At 38.7% G+C, this 22,405-nt stretch overlaps 1 protein-coding gene across 1 annotated transcript; it reads left to right on the forward strand.

Annotated features, from left to right (window-relative positions):
* Positions 1-904: 904 nt before the first annotated feature.
* On the forward strand, positions 905-18,618 carry TMA16 (translation machinery associated 16 homolog (S. cerevisiae); the record flags this gene model as incomplete). The annotated part of the gene is made up of 6 exons (XM_009077309.1): positions 905-1,017; positions 6,264-6,301; positions 7,844-7,928; positions 9,522-9,670; positions 17,040-17,082; positions 18,378-18,618. Coding segments are annotated over 6 exons (564 nt in total), but the record flags the coding sequence as incomplete, so codon positions are not given.
* Positions 18,619-22,405: the final 3,787 nt, after the last annotated feature.

A 22,405-nucleotide genomic window follows, 5' to 3' on the forward strand; every position in this document is an offset into this window, starting at 1 on the left:
GGGGGAGCCCCGAGCGGCTCTGCCTGTCGCCCGCGCGTCTCCTCCCGGAGGGGTTCGCTGAATCCCGCGGGCGGGGGAGCGAGGAGCGCGGTCAGCGTGTGCGACCAGTGCCGCCTCTTGAGATGTCCTGAAGTGTTCAGGATAGTTTGCCTTCGATTTAATCTTATTTTCGCAGCCCTAAGGATTGGTGCTAACACAGATAATAGGATGTCTAAGTTTCCGTTTATTGATAGCCGTTTATTGTGATGCATGAAGGCCTCCTTGCTTTCAGGTGTTTCTGCTGCACGCAGCTGAATTGCACGTTGTTTCATAAAGCATTTCAGTTGTGTTCAGATACATTTTCACCCAAGGGTAACATAAGTTAAAAGTAGCATTGTGGTGCTGTTGAAATGTGAGTAGTATTCCTTCTCTGCACAGTGTGAAGGGCTAGAGAAGGAAAAGCCTTTAGCTGCTTCCTGGAGCAAGACATTGTCATGGTCTCTTAGGAGGGACAAGAAAGTCCCATTGGTTATGTTGTTCAAATCACATATGGCCTTTGTCAGAAACCCAGGTGCAACAGTGGGATAGAAGCTTGAGTGGGGGCATTTGCTGCAAAGGTATGGAGGGGTTATCTTCGGTTCCTAGCTGCAGAGTTCAACAAAATAGGTCTTTTGAGAGTAGTCACTGCATAAGACTTCTTACAGCATCTCCTGTGCTGTAATAATTTTGTTATGGGCATGTACTGACTTCAAGAAATTTTGTTATTGAAGAGGGTGGAACTGATAACCCGCTACTGTAAGTTAAGGGCTTTCTGAGATACTGATGCATGAACTATATGTCTTTACCATGGTGTGTGCTCCTGTCTTCTCTTTAATTTAGTTTTACTTAACTTTATTAGTGCATAGTATCTTTGATTTCTTTTCAGCCAAAGTTACGAAAAACCCAAGGAGGGAAGCAAGAGAAAAAAGTTGTCCATCCATACAGCAGAAAGGCTGCACAGCTTGCAAGGGAAGCACACAAACAGGAAAAGAAGGAAAAGTAAGTTGACTGTGCAAAATCTGTGTACAGACCAAAGAAGAGTATGACAGAGGATACTTTTTGTGTGGGGAACGGGCTGATGGTGGAAAGGGCACTGTTAGACTGCTGATAGAAGTGTAAGATAACAGGCAGGCCTGTGTGACTTAGCACTGCTGGACTGTGTGAACTGATGGGTCTGCGTTCATTAAATCAGCTTGTACATGGTTCTGCTACTTGAATTTGGGGATTGTCCTTGCAAGTCGTATTTCTTGTTACCACAGTGTTACACTTTTTGTAATGTCAATAGCGTGATGCTGGTGATTTCTCATGAAGGCTAGTCACCTAGTTTGGCTTTATTTCAAGCTCAGTAAGAATCCTGCTTTGGGTCTTGATGCTTCTGCTGAAGTGCTGGTCTTGCTAATACATTTAAGTCTACCACATTGCTTCATCCTCTCTTTATAATGTTATTTGCTCTTTAAAAAGGAATTCTCCAATTGTCTGTATTCTCTTTTCTGTAGCCTTGGCTTGAAGAGCAATTTAACTTGAAAGACGTGAATAATGGGGTTTTTTTTTTCCCCCTAATGTTTAGAAGACTTGTTAAGGGTTCCACTTTCTCTTGTGAATAATGGGTTTTTTTTTTTCCCCCTAATGTTTTTAAAAGACTTGTTAAGGGTTCCACTTTCTCTTGGATCTCTATGAACTTTATGATTAGCTTGTTAAATTTTAAGTTTGGTGGGGGTTTTTTAATATTGGGAGTTAAACGTGTTAAAACTTTTTAGTGTAATTACTTAGCTTTCAGTTTCTTAGATATAATGGTGGAGTTTGAGTTTGTTTTCCATAGCTCTGAAAAAGACAAGATAAATTTCTGATGCTGTGGATGGAAGAAAAATTTCCACTCCTACGCTCAGGAAAAGGAAATAGCACACCAGTTTTGTTCTTCCACATTACTTCTGCAGGTCTATTAAATGTCTTCCAACAATTTTCCAGATTACTTCTATAGAATGACAGCCTGTTCTCTGTCTGGAAGGTTAATATGGCTTTTGGTGGTAAATGGGAGAAGCTGCCTTGTAATCTCTGCAGAATTTTCTTTCTTAGTCCTGTCCACAAATCTGGTACTTTTCTGACCATGCTTCTTATTGTACAGAAATAAGTTGTCTGAAATGTGGGTAGGGCCCACAACTGAAAGCAGTATTCTCAATATGAGGTAATTTCTCTGTAGAGGCTAGTGCACTTCTGCAGCATGAAGAAACTGGATCAGAGCAGTCAGTGAATCTAGAAAGTTCATAGATTTCATGTGTATTATTTTAATTAAGCTGTGGATTTCCTTGCTGACAACATTTGTGCAGTAATACTTTTTTAACAAATGTACATTTTATGTGTTGATTACTATTCAGTTCAACGATACTACCTTGGGTGTAGGAAATTGTGAATGGCATATTACTGGAGACTGAGAGTGTCTTTTGTATCAGTCAATATTTGCTTTGATTTTGCATGGTTTGTTTCTTTTAGTTTTGGTTGTTTTGCTTTTGTTTGTTTGTTTGTTTTTCCTTTGGTACTTGTTTGGAGGCAGGATTCAGAACTAGGGATAGTTTAGGCTTCTGTTTACTTAATGACTTTGTTAAATAGGAATGGAAATTGCATTAGTGTCTTTTTCTCAGGCAGAATAATACAAAAGGGAATACATTATCCACAAGAAATTTAAATGCAGCACTGGGGAAAAGGAGGGAGAAATTCTGCACTAAGTTGCAGAAGTCTTTTACAGCCTCCATTGTCCAGGTACTCTTCAATGCAAGCATTCTTAATGAAATATGACAGCAGTAATAAGCTTGCTGTCCAGCAACTGTGGCTGCGCTACAAGAAACCAATCTCGACCATAATAAGAGGAGACAGTCCAGTTGCTTTTAGAAAATTATCTACAATCTTAAGTCATCTTGTTCACTTGAATTACACCTTTAGCTTGCTGCATCGCTCTTCTCCGTTCTCTTCAAGGTCTAATGAGCAGCAACAACTCCAGTATATTGCTACCAGTTCATTCTCTCCTAATCTACATGTGAATCCTTATTCCTTTAGGCAGCTTGTTTCCTCTGTTAAATAATTACAAAGATGTTCTTGCGATACAGCAATAGCTGGTTCACTGGTGCCAGTGCAACTCTGCTTTTTCTACACTTCAGGAAACCAGACCATAGTGGGAAATCCTTGGAACTTCCCTTTGTAGTGGTGTGTACCAACACTAGTCGTGTTTTGTCTGCAGCTGCAGAAATATGGCTGGGTTTGGTAGCTGAAGCTAATCTGGCACTGGTTTATTTTTATTCTGTCATTTTCCCTCCTGACTGAAAATACATCCTTTCTATTGTGCATACATTCTAAATTTTGTAGGAGTCTGTGGATTTTCATTACAAATATACAAGTCTAATCCTGTCATGCCCTGAGATATGAAAGCTAAGGAGTTTTTACAGTGCGAGGGGCATGCTTACTCCCTTGGGAGTAAGCAGTAACCTTAAAATGTCTCCTTGTATATCTTGGTCTGATTCTCCTTAGGTTTTCCCTTGTCTTAACCTCTCAATCTCCCTTGACCTGCTATGCTTCTGCTTGTACTGTTTGCAGGAGTGATGCTTTGTGATGTGCTCGTGCAGATTCTTCATATGGAACTCAAAAGATGTTACCTTTTGCAATTATTTATTTTGCTTGTAGAAATAAATGAACTGAAAAAAATCAAAATTTTAAGAGGGGGATTTTCATGTGGAAGTATCCTAAGATGCTTAACCAAGCTAACAAAAACTTGTATGTGTATGGATACCTGTGTATCCATATTTCTCCATATGGAAGTTATTTAGCAGTCTAAAACAAGGAAATACATCCTGTCAACTATGAATGTTCATTTAATTTTTTTCTTAATGAAGAGCCTATCTTAGGTTTCAGAGCCATGGATGGCATTGGTATGTGTGGAGGTTATGGGGGAAAAACATAGAATTGGAAAACTGCTTTGGGAAATATGTATTCAGTGTTAGTATTAGAGTAGAACAGTTGAATACAATATCTGAGATAAGGAGCTGCTGAAGGAACATGTAGAATTTAACTTTTTAAGTACCTAGTGAACATCAAGAAAACCACCAATAACTCTTTAACAATCATCAGTACTTAAGCCGCTGATATTTGGGAGGTGGGTGGAGGAGAAGATCATCAAGAAACAACAACCTGCCACAGAGTATCCCTGTCCTTACCCTCTCCTTCCTTTGAGCAAAAGATTCTCCTAATTGTGTAGAAGTGAGAGGAAGTTCTTTGACTCACCTGATTTGATTAGCTTCCCCGTTAATGCTATTGTCTTCTAGCAGTCACTGAGGTGAAGCTTTTCTGAAAAGTATGGTAAGGAACATCTGAGCTTACCCATTATTTCTCATACTGAAATTAGTTGTGTGCACCTGGACACCTTTTCTACCAGAAGGAAATATATGGGTATGTACTTCATTGCTTTGATAAATAAATGGTCTAGTGACCCTGGCAGGTGCAAATGGTAATGTGTAGTGTTTTAGGACATAGATACATGGTGTAATTTATGATTGCATTTAGGCATCTTTTCTAGTTGGCATCATTGTTTTCTCCATGGCAACACTTTGCAGACATGCTTGGCTTGCAGTATTGCCATGCAAGATTCACAGCAGGGACTGCTGGTGTGGAGTTCCTCTGGATATCTGTCCTTTTCTTGGGCCCTGTTACCATTCAGAGCTCCCTGCTGTGAGCCCTCTGTGTGTGCCTGCCCCAGCTTTTACTGGAGGCTTCTTTCTACAGCTGAGTTTTAAAGCTGACTCCTAAGTCCTTTTTTCTTTCTTTTTAACATAGTCTCACCCAGGTCTGTCCTTTAACTTGCAGAAACAAGAGTAATTTTTGGTTTAACACTAAAATACTTTATTTAATCAACCAGCTTGATTATTTTCTTTTTATAGGTATGCCATACTCCAAAAGCTCATGCTTGACTTGTTTAGACTTCTGCATTAAAAATGCTCCCAGATGCTCGGGGTATCTATAGGAGTAAAAATGCTCTTGAATGTGTTAGTGGAATTCTTAGCAGTTCACATATGCTGTGCATTTGCTTTTTTGTGGCTTTTAGATGGTCTTTGGAGCATAGAGTATATCTTGAAGAAGCTAATCTATATTTTAATAATGTGGGTTTGTGGCCAAGTGACACAGGTATGTTTGTCCCTGGAAAGTAGAGTTTTATCTTCTGATCCTGATTTTTGGGACAGATTTCTGTGCTCTGAGTTACTTAAGGTAATTCTGAAATCCTCATTAAATTCTATAGAATAAAAGGAAGTTAATGAAGGAGCACATTAGCTTTGAACTGTGATGAATTTTGGCATTATTTTTTCTTTGTCAACAATATCCTTTATGATTTATTTCATCCTTTATACATTTGATTTTTTAATAATATTAATAATTAAAAAGTATTTTGTCAGAGGTCCTTGGATATATATACTGAGTATGCGTGGCTAAGATATTTTTTTCCAGTGACGAATTTCATACTTATCCCAATAATATCTTGTTTTCCTTTCTGGAAATAAAGTGTCATTCGGCAACATCTGTTCCTGCATAGTGAATCTGACACCTTCTGGACAAAAGAGCATGACACACAGTATTATCTGTTAGAAAACTTGTCATTGAGAATTGCTAAATACAATGGGAATTAATCCCAAGCGGAATTGTGTACACACATCATACAGAGTACAAAAGGTTTTGAATGTCCTGACAGAGTTTGCGATGGAATTAAAAATACTTTGAATAGATTTTTTTCAACTTTTTGTATACAGCTGTTAGTTTTGCTTTCTTAACAGATTAATTTACTGTTCACTAAGCACAAACTTGAATTATTACAAGTTTATTAGGTACTAGAATGCTATTTTTCACATTGTGTGAAATGCAGTGCAGTGAAATCTCCAAACTCATTAAACATACCATCAGAATATCAGAAATACTTAAAGAAGTTGTTACACTGCAGCTCTTCTGTGAAATTCCTTTTGTTGTGCTCTGAGAAAAATGTGTCCTTATTTCTTCCAAGAAACTATTTAACTTAATAGGTAAACTGGACAAATTTCAGATAGTAGTTTTACTAAAAAGTAGATATTTTTGATGAAACAGAATAACTTTTATATTGTTCTGAATGTGGAAAATGTTTCTATTTGAAATGTTACCTTGACTTTGGAGAGTGACATTAAGATAATTATATGTATGGTACTCATTCCTGGCTAACATATATGCGTTTTTTTCCCTCCTAGGTTGAAGACTGACAAAGCTTTGCGTTTAAGTATTATTGGTAAGCAGAACCTTTTATTACTGAATACAGTATTCAGCTTCTTAGCATAAATTCTAAGTTTAACCAGCTTTGTAGATACTCCAGTTAGAGTTTCTTTCTCTATAACTGATTCTGAAATCTTAAAATTGACTTTGTTGAAACACTAAAATACTTAACATGTTCTGGGATGGGGCAACCCTGGCTGTATGTACAGTCTGGGGAAGGACAGGCTGGAAGGTAGTGCCAGGGAAAGGGACCTGGGGGTCCTTGTTGATGGCAAGTTGAGTATGAGTTAACACTGTGCCCTGGCAGCCAGGAGGGACAGCCGTGTCCTGGGGTGCATCAGGCAAGGCACTGCCAGCCAGTTGAGGGAGGGTTATCCTGCTCTACTCTGTGCTTGAATATTGTGTGCAGTTTTGTGCACCACAATATAATAAAGGTACTAAGTTATTAGAGAGTGTCCAAAGGAGGGCAGCAAAGATGGTGAAGGGCCTTGAGGGGAAGCCATAGAGGAGCAGCTGAGGTCACTTGGTCTGTTCAGCCTAGAGAAGAGGAGACTGAGGGGAGATCTCATCGCTGTATACAGCTTCCTCATGGAAGAAAGTGGAGGGACAGGCACTGAGCTCTTCTCTCTGGCAACCAGTGACAGGACCCAAGGGAATGGTCTCAAGTTGCATCAGGGGAGATTTAAGTTAGATATTAGAAAATGGTTCTTCACCCAGAGGGTGTCAGTCACTAGAATAGGCTCCCCAGGGAAGTTGTCACAGCCCCAAGGCTGACAGAGTTCAAGAGGTGTTTGGACAACACACACAAGTACATGGTGTGATTCCTGGGGGTGTCTTGTGCAGGTCCAGGAGTTAGACTAGGTGATCCTCAAGGGTCCCTTCCAACTCTGATTATTCTGTGATTTGGTGATTTACTCAAGTAATATATACAGAACTGAATTTGGGATTAAGTATAGCCTAATCTTTAGTCAGTGTACATGACCAGAGGGCAGCACAGACCAGAGGACTGTTTTGTATATGTGTACATGTATTTACTGTACTAGTCTCCAGGCTTTTTTTTACTTCCTTGTAAAAGAAGATGATATATGTAGGTTAACAGACACATTGTGCTGGCAAATAAATTTGAAACTTCATGACACAACCTGGAGTATTTTTCTCCTCCAGGTGATTGACACTGCACCTTTTCAATTTAGCTTGTTTAAAAATGGTGATGGTCAGAATGCTTGCTAAGGTATTTTGTTGTTTTTTTCCCCTTGGAACCTTTTGAAGTTTCCTTCCTAAGCAAGTGATCTAGTGATATTTTAAACACTAATTTCCAGTAAAGGAATGCATCATGTCTTTATTTTTCTCTGTAAGAAAGGTCTAAAATAAATCTGAAATGATGTGAGACTGTTTCTATTACAGCTATCTTCATACTTGGTACCCACAGTATCAGAGAGTCTATGATGCCATTAAAAATTCTGAAAAATGGGGGTTATTTCAAAACCTTTGAAGAACTTTAAATTGTGTTGGTGCTACAGTGATGATATAAGCATTAATTTAAAGTTTATTCTTGTAGGAGAGAAATTGCAATGGTTTCAAAGTCACCTTGACCCCGACAAAATCGAGTACACAAAGAGGGAAGCTGGTGAACTAATTGAAAAGTAAGACTGCAGTTGAAAACAGGATTAAAAAGCTTGATTTGTCCTTAAAAATAATGTTCTTAGTATAAGATCTGTAGAGTGATGATGACTCAAAGGAGGAGTTTTTATATATTGCTATTAATAATATCAAGTAGTTGATTTCATTGCCACTGATGATAACTGTATATTGAAAGATGTATATATTCACATAGAATTACTCAAATTAGTCATGTGTTGTGGGGTTTTAAAAAAAAATTATTTAAGTATATCTCTGCTTTTGTAGCATGTGGAGGACTCTAAATGATTTGGACAGTAGTAATTGTATGCTTGTTGGGTTATTCCATGACACTTGAATGTGCAAATTTCATACTACGTACTCCTTTATTTTTAAATTTTCTTTGCTGGGAAGATTAAATAATACTGATGTGGGTCAGTTTGTAGGGTAGGAAGCACCATAATTGAATCTGCTAAGAAGAAACTGAGTTGTTTCTGTGCTGCTGGATATGTGTACCTGTGGCTTGTCACCATTTTTTACCTGCTAGCTAAATAACATAAGATAGATGTGTATTCTTACCCAGTTGTATTATGTCGGTGTCCTTTCTGAAGCTCTGACGTATTTTCTACACTCTTCATGAAACCTCTAAACTGCTAGTGATGCTGCAAAGGCAGTGAAAGCTTACTTTTTGGATTTGGGCTGGAAGTTTGCAAAAAGATGTAGAACACATGACAATGAAGAGTTTTACTTTAAAAGTTACTATAAGAGATTATTTTGAGGTGTTGAAATCAGGCAATTAAAAGTTAGGAATACTTAGATTTAACACTGATTTTCCAGAGCAGGTGAATTATCATAATGAGAGGGTTTTGGTTTATGCAAAGATAATTTAACAAAAATCAACACAACAAATAAAAAAAACTTAATCCTGCTGGAGGCTGCATGTGATTCAAATGAAGTTCTAAATGGAGCTTCCACTTTGAAGATTAAAGTAACTGTTCAAGTCTAAGAAATATTTCTGAATAATTTAGAAAATAAATACAATTAGTAAAACAGGTTATCAAAAGTATTCACAGAATCAGTTCGATTGGAAGGGACCACAGTGGGTCATCTAGTCCTACCTTGCTCAAGCAAGGTCATCCTAGAGCACATGACACAGGATTGTGCCGAGACAGTTCTTGAATATCTCTAGTGAGTGAGAATCCACCATCACGCTGGGCAATCTGTTCCAGTGTGCAGTACAATTAGTAAAACAGGTTATCAAAAGTATTCACAGAATCAGTTCGATTGGAAGGGACCACAGTGGGTCATCTAGTCCTACCTTGCTCAAGCAAGGTCATCCTAGAGCACATGACACAGGATTGTGCCGAGACAGTTCTTGAATATCTCTAGTGAGTGAGAATCCACCATCACGCTGGGCAATCTGTTCCAGTGTGCAGTCACGTCACTAGTAAAGAAGTTCTTCCTAGTATTCAGATGTAACTTCCTGTGCATGTTTCTGCCCGTTACCTCTTGTTTTATTGGTTTGCACCAATTCTGTTTTGTAAAACCTTTTGTGAAATTCTGTTTTGCAAAACTTTTGCATGACTGCATCTAGCATAAATGCATTTTATTTCTTTCAGTTATATGTGTCGATTCAATGCCGAATTGGAGCAGATTGAATTGCAAAACAGTATTAAAGGTAGAAAAGGAAGACAGCATGGTTCACGGGAAACTGTCATCAAGCAGACCATAGAACGTGAAAGACAACTCTATGAGGGCTATGGAATAGGTACGTAAAAGCATTAGAAATAATCCTGTGCTCACATCTTCTCCTCCTGCTCACAGGGCTAGAATCTCAGTAGAATTTCTAGGCATTATCTTAATTTTTCTCTTTTAAGAAATTAACTAACTGCTAGGTATTTGTGCCTTGCAGAGGAGTTTGGGAGGAGGGTCAGGGTGAAGAAAAGGAGAAATAAAGATGGTGGAGATCCAACTCATATCGTTCTACTTTACTGCTTTTTCTTTGTGCATCTTTTCTAGTACTGTCTCTTCACTGCAGGTGTATATAAAATAGTTTTGAAAGTAAAGTGAGATTTAATACGTCTGTCTCAAATACGAATTCTGTTCAGTTTGTTTGGACCTTCAATTGATAGCTGGAACTAGGCTGAAGGGAAGCAGCAGTAATCTGGTAAATGAGGGAGAAAGACAGTGGGATAATTAAAGTGCAAAAAGCAGAGTTGTTTTTGAGGAGAGTCAAGATAGCCGTGAAGTTTAGGTATTTCACTTAAACAAATAAATGTGTTGGAGTTGCGTGATGAGCTTGGCTTTAATGCTAAAGTATAATTCAGACACAATCAGTCCCTCTAACAGTGAAAGTTTGTCATGGAAGACATGAAAAACTATGTTCTTCTGTGGTTAGGATCCAAAGCACTGCAAAGTTTGGGTTGTATGTCATATTCTGTTTACCTGTGTTGTGGTTTAACCCCAGCAACTAAGCACCACACAGCTGCTCACTGATTCCCTGCCCCACTGGGATGGGGGAAAGAATCAGAAGTGTAAAAGAGAGAACTTGTGGGCCTGGTATTCAGTCATCCTCAGGATATCAGGGCTCCATCACCCATAACAGATACTTGGGATGACAAATGCCATCACTCCAAACGTCTCACCTTCCTCCTTCCCCCAGCTTTATTTGCTGAGTATGATGCCATATAGTATGAAATATCCCTTTGGTCAGGTGGGTCAGATGTTCTGGCTGTGTCCCCTCCCAATTCCCTGTGCACCCCCAGTGTCCTTGCTGGTGGGGTGGGGTGAGGGCCTTGACTCTGTGCAATCTCTGCTCAGCAATAAGGAAAACATCCTTGTGTATCAACATTGTTTCCAGCACAGATCCAAAACACAGCACTGTACTAGTTACTACGAAGAAAATTAAGTCTACTCTAGCCAAAATGAGTACACCCTGATTCACATTGTACAAATAAAGAAAATTAATGGCTTTAAAATTTTGCCTGTGCAACCTGCAGAGGCACAGGAATTTGGGCATATCCGTATGACTTTATGCATTATCTTTGATTTTTTTAGAAGAGGAGGAAAATAGTCATAGGAAAATAGATATTATAAATGTCATTAAATGGCTCAGTTGTAGAAAATCATCTTTTTGTTTTTGTTTTTAAATTTTGGTTCTTTTTTTCCTTACTGCTTTGTGGAAAGCTGCCAGAAAAAAAGCAATAGGACTAGAGAAAAAGATGTCAAATGCACAAGCACAACACAAAAATAATGAACAATCAAGAAATATTGTAGGCAAAATTTGATGTTATTATAGTATTAGTAAGTAAAGCATTCAGAGAGCACAGTGCAACTTCACATATTAAATACACTTTCAAATCATTCATTATTTGTTATCACAGCTGCTGCAGGTTTTGCTCTCTGTCTAGGACAGTATTCATTCAGAGAAAATAGTTGCTGCTAAGTACTGTAGCAACTAAATACTGTAATTAGAGACTGGGCATAAATGGAAATCAGCTGGAAACAGTGCCTTTATGCCTCTAGCTCATTATTATTCCTGGAAGCTGTAGTGAGTGGAGCTTTTGTAACTGACTTAGTATTTGTGGAGTTTTTTTTCCCCCCGTATTATTGAACTCAGTTATTTCTTGTATGCATGTGCATTTGCTATGAAGAGACTCCATAATATGTATTCTTTTCACTTTGGAAAGTCTCCTAAAATTTGGTGCTGTCTATTTATATCACAGAATCATTAAGCTTGGAAAAGAACCAAGATCAATGAGTCCAACCTTTGACCAAACACCACCATGTCAACTAGACCACAGCACTAAGTGTCCAGTTGTTTCTTGAACACTTCCAGGGATGATGACTCTACCACTTCCTTGGGCAGCCTGTTCCAATGCCTAACAGCTTTTTCAGTCAAGAAATTTTTCCATATGTCCAACCTGAACCTCCTCTGGGGCAGCTTGAGGCCATTTCCTCTTGTCGTGTTGAAAAAAATATAAATGAAAAATTAATTCTTTACAAAAGTGTACAAGTTCGTTTACAAAAATGGTAGATATCAACAAGTATAGTAAATTTTAGTCTTTAAAAAAACAGTACCTATGCAGGGAACATTCAGTCTATCTGTGAGGTTTTAGAATTTTGTTAGCAGCTTCTTGTTGCTTGCCTTACTCTTTAAATATATCTGCATTAGTTTTACTGCCATTTTCTTCCTTTTGTTTTCATTTCTGTGTATCTTTCTTTTTAAATCTGGTCTTGTATGTTTATAGCAAAGCTTTTGAAAGGAAATCTTAGACACTTACTTGTTTATGTGGAACTCAGAGTTAGCATGCTTTCAGTGGAAAAGCACCATCATTATTTCATCGGAACATCGTACAGTCTTGATGATTTGCTTCAATTACCTTGCAAGTTCTCTCAGAAGCTTAGTATTAATCTTGGGGGAAAATGGCTTTTAAAACTAAATGAACTAGTTTCATTAAGTCTTGAGACTTCACATTACAAGGAAATGGATTTAATTCCGATGAAAGCTGTGTCATTTCCATGTATCTTCTAGTGTAAGTGCTGTACTGTTTGTTAGCTGCTGTTTTCTGTAGTGATTGTTGTTGTATAACTGAATGATTGTTTATCTAAAGAGCATCTGCAGTTTCCCTATTTTTCAACTTCAGGCTGCAGTATCATCCTTTGACCCGACTTGGCTGTTTCTCTGATGACAGATCTAATGCATGTGGTATATATGCAGCCTATGTTCTGTGCACTGTCAGAGCAATGACTATTCAGTCTTTTGGGGATTTAGGTAAATGTCTTGTGCAAATTTTTGCTTTGAGAGAGGGAAATTGTTACTGCTGTGAAGAACAATAATGTTTCTATTAACAGCATACTTCTGGAAGGAAATTAAACCTCTCAGCTGACTCTTACAGTGCACTTGGTTGAAAAATAGTGCTGTGGAATACATCTGTAGAAGGGCACTTTGAAATCAGGATTGGCTCTATCCCCTTTTTCTGTAGCTATGCTTTAGAAGCCCTCCAGTTCAAGCCCATGCACAGAAGCTGACTTCTTTACACCTACAGCTAGCAGAAGCTTTTTCCTTCTGATCCCCACAAGAACTTTGAAGTAATCTGGTGCAGTGCTTCTCTGTTCTAACAGTTTGGAAGGTGCTGATTTTGCAGTATTTTACTCAAGTTTTGTGTTATAAAGTAAGTTTAGTCACTTTCTCTTTTTCCTTGCTACAAAATGGTGTTAAGCACTTACAGCTTCATGAGAAAGTTTGAGAGCTAACAGGTTGGTTGTTATTCCTCATAAGAAAGACAGTTTTATTTTCCTGTCTGAAAGCATCAGAAACGTTAAAAAATGCTTACTTAAATTTTTCACTGCTGTTTTGTTAAAGCTGTAAGTTGCTGAATACTTGATCTTAGAAATGCCAGACAATATCTGCTCCCCCAAATACTGTCTTCATTTCTTTTCCACTACCTCCTGTGCCATATTTCCCTCTTCATTTTTTCTGTATTTACTTCAGAAAAACATACTCCTGTGACTTCACATTTTTAATCAAATGGAGGAATTCAAAGTAGCTGCAAAAACCATGACATTAGTGCATGCTAAGGAGGTGTATCTGAGTAAGACAAGTGTTATTAATCCACCATAATTTAAAAAATCATATATTGGTACTTTATTTCTACACACATGGTACTAAAGTTTCTAGTGCTGTTCTTAGTCTGGAAACTCAGTGGATTTTATTGTGTAACATACTGCAAACACACATGTAAGCTAGCTTAAAAATCTTTGCCACTGCCAAAGTAGTAAAGATCGATTTCAGTGCCAAATCTTGGTTTGTCACTGAATCTTCTCCCTTCAGAATGCCTGCATTCTTGTGCTGTTGGTGAGCCCTGGATGACAGGCTAGATCAAACTGTTAGAATAATCTCTTTGAAAAAGATCCTGCTTAAGGTAATAAAAGCCATTAAATGCTTTCCAAAAATGTAATCAAATGTAATTTGAAAGTCTTGTCATGTAGTCTTGGTTTGTCTGACAAGAACACTAAACTGTATGTTGAATCAGTGTTTTGATAGAAGGAACAAATACAAATCTCAGCATATTTCTGGGGGAGTTGGCCCAAATTAGCATGGTGCACTTCTGCCAAACTCATGGTTTACATGAGCTAAGCTCTGTCCTAGAAGCAAACCAGTAGGCATTGCTCCTTGTGAAATACCTGACAGAAGAGAAAAATCTCTCATGAGAGCTGGGATGTTTTAGCATTTGGCACTGTGCTGCCTAGAGTGCAGTTCAAGGGACTGCAAAGAAAGCAGGAGGAACCATGGCTGTGTTTCAACACTTAGTTGGGAAGGATGGACCTAATGTGGCATTGATGTTTATTAGAACCAAGGAATCAGCAGACAAAATAGCATTAGGTAAATTCTTTCTTTGCCTTGCCTTGCTCAGCTGTGAGCAGTGTCACCTTACCTGATAACCAAGAAGCAGGCTGCAGAAATAGGTGTAATTGTTATCAAAACATTTTGCATATATTGCTGTTCTTCGCTGGTAACTTTATAACTAAGTGCAAAAGGAAGGAATAGTTTTCTGAATAGTAAAGACTACCTGGTCACAAAGGTAAGTAAAAGAGGTGTTGCTGTCCTACATTCTGCAGTAGCAAAATCATCTATAATCCTGCATTGATAGCATGATCTTATTAATAACTGTAAGACTTGGGAACACTAATAGGTGACCAAAGGCAGAACTGTAGGTTCAGGGCTCATTCAAGGGCAGTATAAGAAGTTTGTGAAATGTTACAATTTTAACAGCTAAAATAAAGTAGATTTAATGTTACAGACATAGAAAGCATCTGCCTTGTTGAGAAACCTGCTGGCTGTGAAATCTGTACAGTTCATAGACAGTAATAAGGTATTTTCAAGATTAAGGCATAAATCTTGGTAATACAATTAGTGAAAATGTTAAACACGGGTTGCTTGCAATACTGCAGGACTGACCAAATAAAGAATGACGCTGAATTGAGGAAAAGCATCTTTGGCATCCTAGGTAAAAATCTGCTTTTGTTTATAAACTACAGATCTAGCAGGCAGGTTTTAGCTACGCCAGAAATTTACAAAAGCAAAACGGTCTGTCCCGTAGTGTCAGGACCCACCTGTAGGGGCGTGATGGTCATTATCTATTTTTGCCAGGCTGAACAAAGACAGGACCATGTGTAAGGGACCTCAGATTTTATCCTACAGTCGCAGTAACTGCAGCAACCAGCCTAATGTTTAGATCCAAAGGGTGTTAGGAAACAAACTCTTAAATTTATACAATAGACTTCTTCAGGAGTGGAGGATAACAAGCCCTATATTTATAAATACAATACCATTACCCTTCAAGAACTTCTTGATTCCCACAACGAACTCCTTAAAGGTGCAGGTTCACAAGCCACACCGCTACTTTTCACAATCTCCCCACTCCCACAACAAACTTCAGTACAGTAGTTTGTATGATAGTTGTGCTTTGTCCAAGCAAAGCACAGAGAGAAAGAAGTAAAGACAGAAAAAGAAGAGAGCTAACCAGTCCGTTGATCCCGCATTGGTCCTGCCATGTGGATGTTCTGGAGCTGGGGCAAAGCATGAGAGTGATAGAGGAAGGAGAGAGAGTGGGGAAAAAGAGAGAGGGGGCCTGATCTGCTCCCTTTTATAGTGAACTTGATGCAGCCTCTTAACTAGATTCTTCACACCATTCTCTTCATGTGTACAGAGCAGCCCTTTGAGCCCTCCCCCAGGGAGTGAGGGAGGGGGGCCAGACATGACTAAGCAGGAGTCTCCAGGTGCAGCAGGAAGGTGGCTCAGAACAGCACTGTCTCACCTCTGCAGGACCCTCTGCTCCAAGCACATCTTACCTGTCAGCACAGTCAGAATGTTTGAGACAGAATATGCTGCTCCTGTGCATGTAGGTCTCTGTACAGACGTTTGCCTTGCTTTTTACTACCAGAGGTAATACAGAGTTGTCATGGGTATATGTTACTTATTTCTGTTAATAGGGAAGACAGAAAACTTTGTCATTTAAAATGGGTGGTGGTTGTGTGCTCAACTGAGATAAACATCAGCTCCTGAGAAGAGACAGGTGCCAACAGTCTCTGTAAATGTTACATTGCATTTACTGCAGTGTTTAATAGGCATTTCAGTAACCATCAAATGCTAGTTCCCCTGTATTGAGTAGTTTATAGAACAGGTATTTAACAATGGAAACTAATTTCATTGGAGTGAGGCTAATTGTTATCTAATAGCCATTCTTTGTTCTCAGACTGTCTCATTGCAGATGGAAGAAAGTAGTAGTATATTCCAAAATCCAAGAATGTGTTCTGTTTAAACACCCGACATGTTACTATACTTTTTCCAGTGCTTATATTTTAAAATCATACAACACATATATATTCTTGTACTGCATGGTATATTTTACAGTGTGTATTTAACTGTTTGTTACATTTTCTTACTTGAATTATCAGAATGACTTTCCTAACTCTCTGCTGTCTTGCTTGCAGCAAAGAGTTAAACTGATCTTTGAAATGTTTTCAAAAAACATTTCTAAATACTCATAAATTTAGAGTAAGAGATGTATATTTAGGTCAGCTTTGAAACTAAGCTTTCTTATTTTACCTTTTATGTGTTGTGCATATTGATTGTAAATTCTGCAGAGCAGAATTGGGTGGTTTTTTAATTATGTGGGAATGAATGCCCATTAAAAACAGGCCTGGATCATGGTTGAGGAAGTTAGTTATACTTTTAAAACAAATAAAAATTTAATTATTTTCCTAGTTTCTTCACTGAACATTTTTAAAGGGAAACTTGAGATGCTTAAATTTTTCCTATTTCTCAGGTGTGTCAGTTTAGAGAAAATGAAGCATCCTCTTTTAGTAAGTTGTCAGGATTGGATTTTCAGTAACTGGTACATTCGAATTCTGGAACAATTTGTAGGTGTAAGTTTGCTTCCTTTTCTTTAGCAGGGCCAGGTCTTCCTGTTTGTACATTGCTCTAGAAACTTTCAAACATGAATCCTGGTTCTCATTTTCTTGGCCATTTTTTTTGCTGATGTTCAGACATTTAGCTCACATTGCTTTTTTTGAAGTGAAACTCACTTGAATAATGTAACACATCTAATACAATTTAATTTAATTCCTATTAGAAATCCCAGACATTATGAACAGAAAGCATCTTAAATTTTTCAGGTAAGTTCTTTTGATTATCACTACTAATCTTTTTGTACAGAACAGTGTTTCTGAAGTTGACATGTTGTATGTCTTTTTTCATGAAAATGAGTATGCAAAACTGTCAATTTGTCATTTGAAAAAGCAGCCTAGGTATGGTACTGATATTTTGGCATTTCTTTGCTGTTACAAGCTAAACACTGGTGACACTGAATAAAACATTTGGAGAGTTAGAAAACCTCAACAGAATTCCATTTCTGTAACTTAAGTATCTTTTTTTCAACATTCTTAGATATTATTTTATCTTTACCTGGAATTCTGACCTCAGCTGTTCACTGATTTACACAAAAAGAATTAGCATTAACTGTTAGTGTTTTAGGATTAAGACAGGTAAGTGGAATTACACTGTTTTCTTACCTGAACTGAGATTTCAGATGCTAATTGTAGTCATGTAGCAGTGACCTACGTTATTTATAGTCAGAACTTACCATTAAGTACCTAAAAGAGCACAAAGTTCTTAGTCGTATTTTCTAAGATCCAACGCTAGGTGTGGGAGACTAGTGTTGGTATGTGTATATATTTGTTGAAAATCCAAAGTGAATTGATGACTTGCATCCAGTTAAACGATCCGAGAGCTGTGAAACCTGCTGCTAGCTTGTCTGGGCCAGGAAGCTGGTATGGCCTGGTAACAGACTGAATGAGCATTTTTGCTGATAGCTTTATCCAGTGAGATACTTTCAAGGAAAAAAAATTACTTAGGAATGCTTATGTTGCAAGGAATGATATATCACTAACTCCCAGGGCTGGTACATAGCCAGAAGTCATACTTATAGGATAAAGCCAGAAATCTCAAAGAGGAGATATACTGTGTTTATAAATGCACAAGTGATTCAAAAGATTTTTATGTACATGTGATATTAGCTGTGCAAATTAAGCACGCAGATGAAGAAACTCTTCCAACCTGCTTTTCTGTTGCTTACAAGACTGGTAGTTGAGTGATACAAACTTAAAAGCAGATGGCCTACAGTAACTTGAGGGTACAAATAGTCTGTGGGAATAAAGTGAGTCATACATTTTTTTATTCAGAATGTCAAATATGAAAGTACTTATTTCTTCACAGAGAAATTACAGCTACTGTAGTGTACAAAATCAGGTGAAATCTTTGGTGCTTATTCATGCCACAGTGGGAGTGATAGGATAATTTAGAAAAGCAGGCTCATTCAAATGCATCTTCTGAGGAAAGGTGAATCAATTCTGCCATTCCTTCCTTTCTGTTGGTAATTGTTTTTAATTACTTTTTTTTCCCCCTCTCTAAGAGAATGGGATGGTGATCTGAGGAAACTGCCAAATATCAAAATGAAAAAGCTCTCAGCTAGCGATGCTGCTTGCAGTCACCCTGAGGTGGCAGATGTGGAAGCAAAAGAAGACTTGAATAAAGGAGAAGAGCTCTAATGAGCACCAGCTGATTTGAGAGCTGAAACAGAGAAGGGAATTGTAAGAAACCTATTTTAATTATTACTGGAAACAAGAATAAAATTTAACTATATTTGTAAAGGCTTTGGTAGTTGCTTTTTTATGATCTCATTGTGTACCTATGGTAAAGATAAAATAGTGTATTACTGGGTAAAATTGTATGTTATTGGAAAAAAATTGGAATATAAATATTTTATATCTTAATTATATAAGTTTATAGCTTGAAATCCCAGCTGGTTGAGTACCTCATACCTGGGCACAGGAGCAGTCTGGACTCAGACTAGAATATTTTGTAGTGAGAAATTACCTTACCTTTTTCTGCTAATTTCAATAATCAGCTAACCATGAGGAACTCTTCTCTTGCACCTTCTCTCATCTGAGAATCTTTGTCAGGAACAGAGAGAGTGGGAAATGCTTCAATAAGGTACTGAGTATTTTATGCTTTGTCAAGAGAATTTGAGAGATTTACACTGTCCTCAGCACTCTGTATGGCAGAATTCAGATTGGAAGCCAATTAAAGTTCCTACAGTCAGTTTTTAAATAGGTCTTTTGTCCATATTTTTTTTCTAACCCCTCTGTTGAGATAACTGTGCATTTTAAAATGAAGTTGCTCAGGACTTTTAAATAGCAGGTTTGCTTATGAAGCAACCTTTAGATGCCTTTAAATATGTCTTTCAGGAAATTTCTTAGCAGATTATTGCTTTGAATTTTGTAAGAGGAATAAAAAAAAGAGGAAAAAAGGGCAAGGGCAAAACTAGGGGTAATTTCACAGCAAGAATTAAGTAGGACATCTCCGTTAGTGAATTTAGATTGTGTGGGCACAGAGGTCACAGTTCAGCAGTACTGTTTGTACACATGGTAGTAGCCACAGCTCAGATGCCTGTTAATTATGTGGAAATAATTATTCCTGGTGGATGATCTTTCTAGGACTTGATCCCCAGTACACTTCTGTGTGTTAAACAACCAAACCTTTGTCACATGGGTTTCCCAGATTTCTTTTGGAGATAGCCAAGTGTGTATTTTTGTAGTTGTGCAGTAAGAATTACTGATGAGTGGTTGAAGTCTGTTAGCATGTGTCTTAAGTTTGTCCTTCTTTACAAAATAGGCTTGTGCTGTCCTTTCATGTTTGAGGAAATGATGTATTTAGGTAGTATAGAATTAACCATTGTCCTCCTTAAATTAGTCTGAAGAAGAAACCTGAATAAATGAACCGACCTGAAGCATGTGTGAGTGATCTAGTGCATCTTCATATACACTGCAAGTCTTAAACCTGGCTAGCAGTCTTATCCTCTGACACCAGCCACATCTCTAGGCTGTCACATCAGTTCTTTGTGTTTTAGAAATAAGTGTGCTGAAGTTCAGGGTGAGCCTTTGATATTTTTATAACTTAGTTAAATTGAGCTGTGTTGTGGAATTTATCTTGTTTTGCTTTATAAAACTTGAGATGGTAAACTCTGAAGGAAGCTGAGCCAGGGTAATTGGTTTGAGCGAAAGTTGTATATGTGTTTGTTCAGTGCTTTGACAGATTTTGCCTTTCAGTTCATCTTAAATTTTTGCTGGTATACAGTATCTGATGTGCTTTGAAACTGCAAGTAGAAACACTGCAGAGAAAACCGCTTTCCCATCACATTGTGTAAAATACAGAAGGAAAATGAGCAGTAAGGTAACTGGAAGATGTCATAGTAATAGCAGTATATTAGGCTGACATCTTGGTGAATGCTTAAAAAAGATTGTCATGCAAAGTTATTAAGTACTATATGTTCTATATTCCTTGAAACAAGCCAGTAATAAGGCATTATAAAAAGAAATTATTACTGGGGTGGTTAATGTGATAGTCAAGTATTTGAAGTGATGTCTTTTTTAACATTTGTCATTCAGACTTCAAGAATGTCTACAATTTGGACTTTGTTGAGTTTGTGGATTTTTCTTGCTTTGTAGGCAGGTTGATTCTGCAGAGCTGCTCTCTCGCTCCCCTCCACAAATAGACAGGAGAGAGAAAATATAATGAAAGGTTCATGAGTTAAGGGCAGGGAGAGATCACTCACTAAATACCATTATGGCCAAAACAGACTCAGCTTGGGGAAATTAAGTGATTTTATTACTAACAAGATCAGAGCAGGATAGTAAGAAAATAAAACATCTTAAAAACATGCTCCCCCACCCCTCCCTCCTTCCCAACTCTTTCTCCTCCACACCAGTGGCACAGGGAGACAGCAAGTGGGGAATAGGGTCAGGTCACGACACGTTGTTTCTGCTGCTGCTCAGGGAGAGGAGTCCTTCCCCTGCTTCAGCGTGGGGTCCCTCCCACAGGAGACAGATCTCCATGAACTTGTCCAACGCGAATCCTTCCCACAGGCTACAGTTCTCCACAAACTGCTGCAGTGTGGATCACTCTCCACAGGGTGCAGTCCAGCCCCTCAGGGACAGCCTGCTCCAGCACAGGTCCCTCACGGGATCACAAGTCCTGACAGGAGCTCTGCTCTGGTGTGAGTCTCCTCTCTCCATGGGTCCACAGGTCCCTGCCAGGAACTTGCTCCATCATGGGATTCCCACAGGTTCACAGCCTCCTTTGGGAATCCACCTGCTCCGGCATGGGTCTCCTCTACAGGCTACAGGTGGATCTCTGCACCCTGTTAACCTCCATGGACTACAGGGGAACAGCTGCTTCACCATGGTCTTCACCACAGACTGCAGGGGATCCTTAGCTCTGGCACATGGAGTACTTCCTCCCCCTCCTTCTCCACTGACTTTGGTGTCTGCATAGTTGTTCCTCTCACATATTCTCGCTCTTCTCTTCTCCAGCCACAATTACTTCTGCACAATAACTTTTTTTCCTTAAATAGGTTATCACAGAGGCTTTGCTACCACCACTGATTGGCTTGGCCTTGGTGCAGTGGTGGGTCCATCCTGGAGCCACTGGCATTGGCTCTGCTGGACATGGGGAAGCTTCTAGCAACTTCTTAAAGAAACCAACCCCGACCACTGCCAAAACAGGACCACGCAAACCCACTAGACCCTTGAAGGCCATGTATTCACTGCTTGTTCAGCTGCCTTTTAAACTCTTGTTGGCCTTCTGCACAAGTAATGAATAATGGTTTCTGCATGTGAACTTTTTATATTGAATTATCAGAAAAAAGATTTGTAGTCGTTAAGTATTCATATTTGAATTGAAAATAATATCGGCTTAAATAGATGATGTGCGAGACCAATGTACCAGAGTTCTGTTGCAGAATGCTGATGTGGCAATGGGACAGAACAAAACACCCAGCAAACCCCACAAAAAGACCAAGTAAAACCATGTATGTATGTATTTATTTATCTATTTATTATTTCAGTGATTATAGACATTTTTGTCCTTAGAGGCCTGGGGTTGAGGGAATGGAGAGAGTCTTTTGTCTCCCTTGTGTTACTGAAATGAGCTAGCAGAATTTCTTCTATCAGCTTCATAATCCAGTCATGCCTGTGCTTTAAAGCCAGCTATTAGATTTTTGTATGTTGATGAATTTCTTCCCTATGATGGAAGAAAAGATGAATGCTCTCAGGAGTTCTGAATTGTCACTCAGTTTCATCTGAAGTTTAGCAATGGCAAGTGCTGGATTCTGCACCTGGGATGGGGCAGCCCTGGCTGTATGCACGGACTGGGGAATGGGATGCTGGGAAGTAGTACTGTGGAAAGGGACCTGAGGGTCCTTGTCGATGGCAAGTTGAGTATGAGTCAACAGTGTGCTCTGGCGGTCAGGAGGGCCAACCATGTCTTGGGATACATCAGGCAAGGCATTGCCAGGCTGTCAACAGAGGTGATTGTCCCTTTCTACTCTGCCTGGTCCGGCCTCACCTTGAATACCATGTGCAGTTTTGGGCACCACAATAT

This window comes from Acanthisitta chloris, unplaced genomic scaffold, assembly GCF_000695815.1.
Source record: "Acanthisitta chloris isolate BGI_N310 unplaced genomic scaffold, ASM69581v1 scaffold1326, whole genome shotgun sequence".
Taxonomy (NCBI): domain Eukaryota; kingdom Metazoa; phylum Chordata; class Aves; order Passeriformes; family Acanthisittidae; genus Acanthisitta; species Acanthisitta chloris.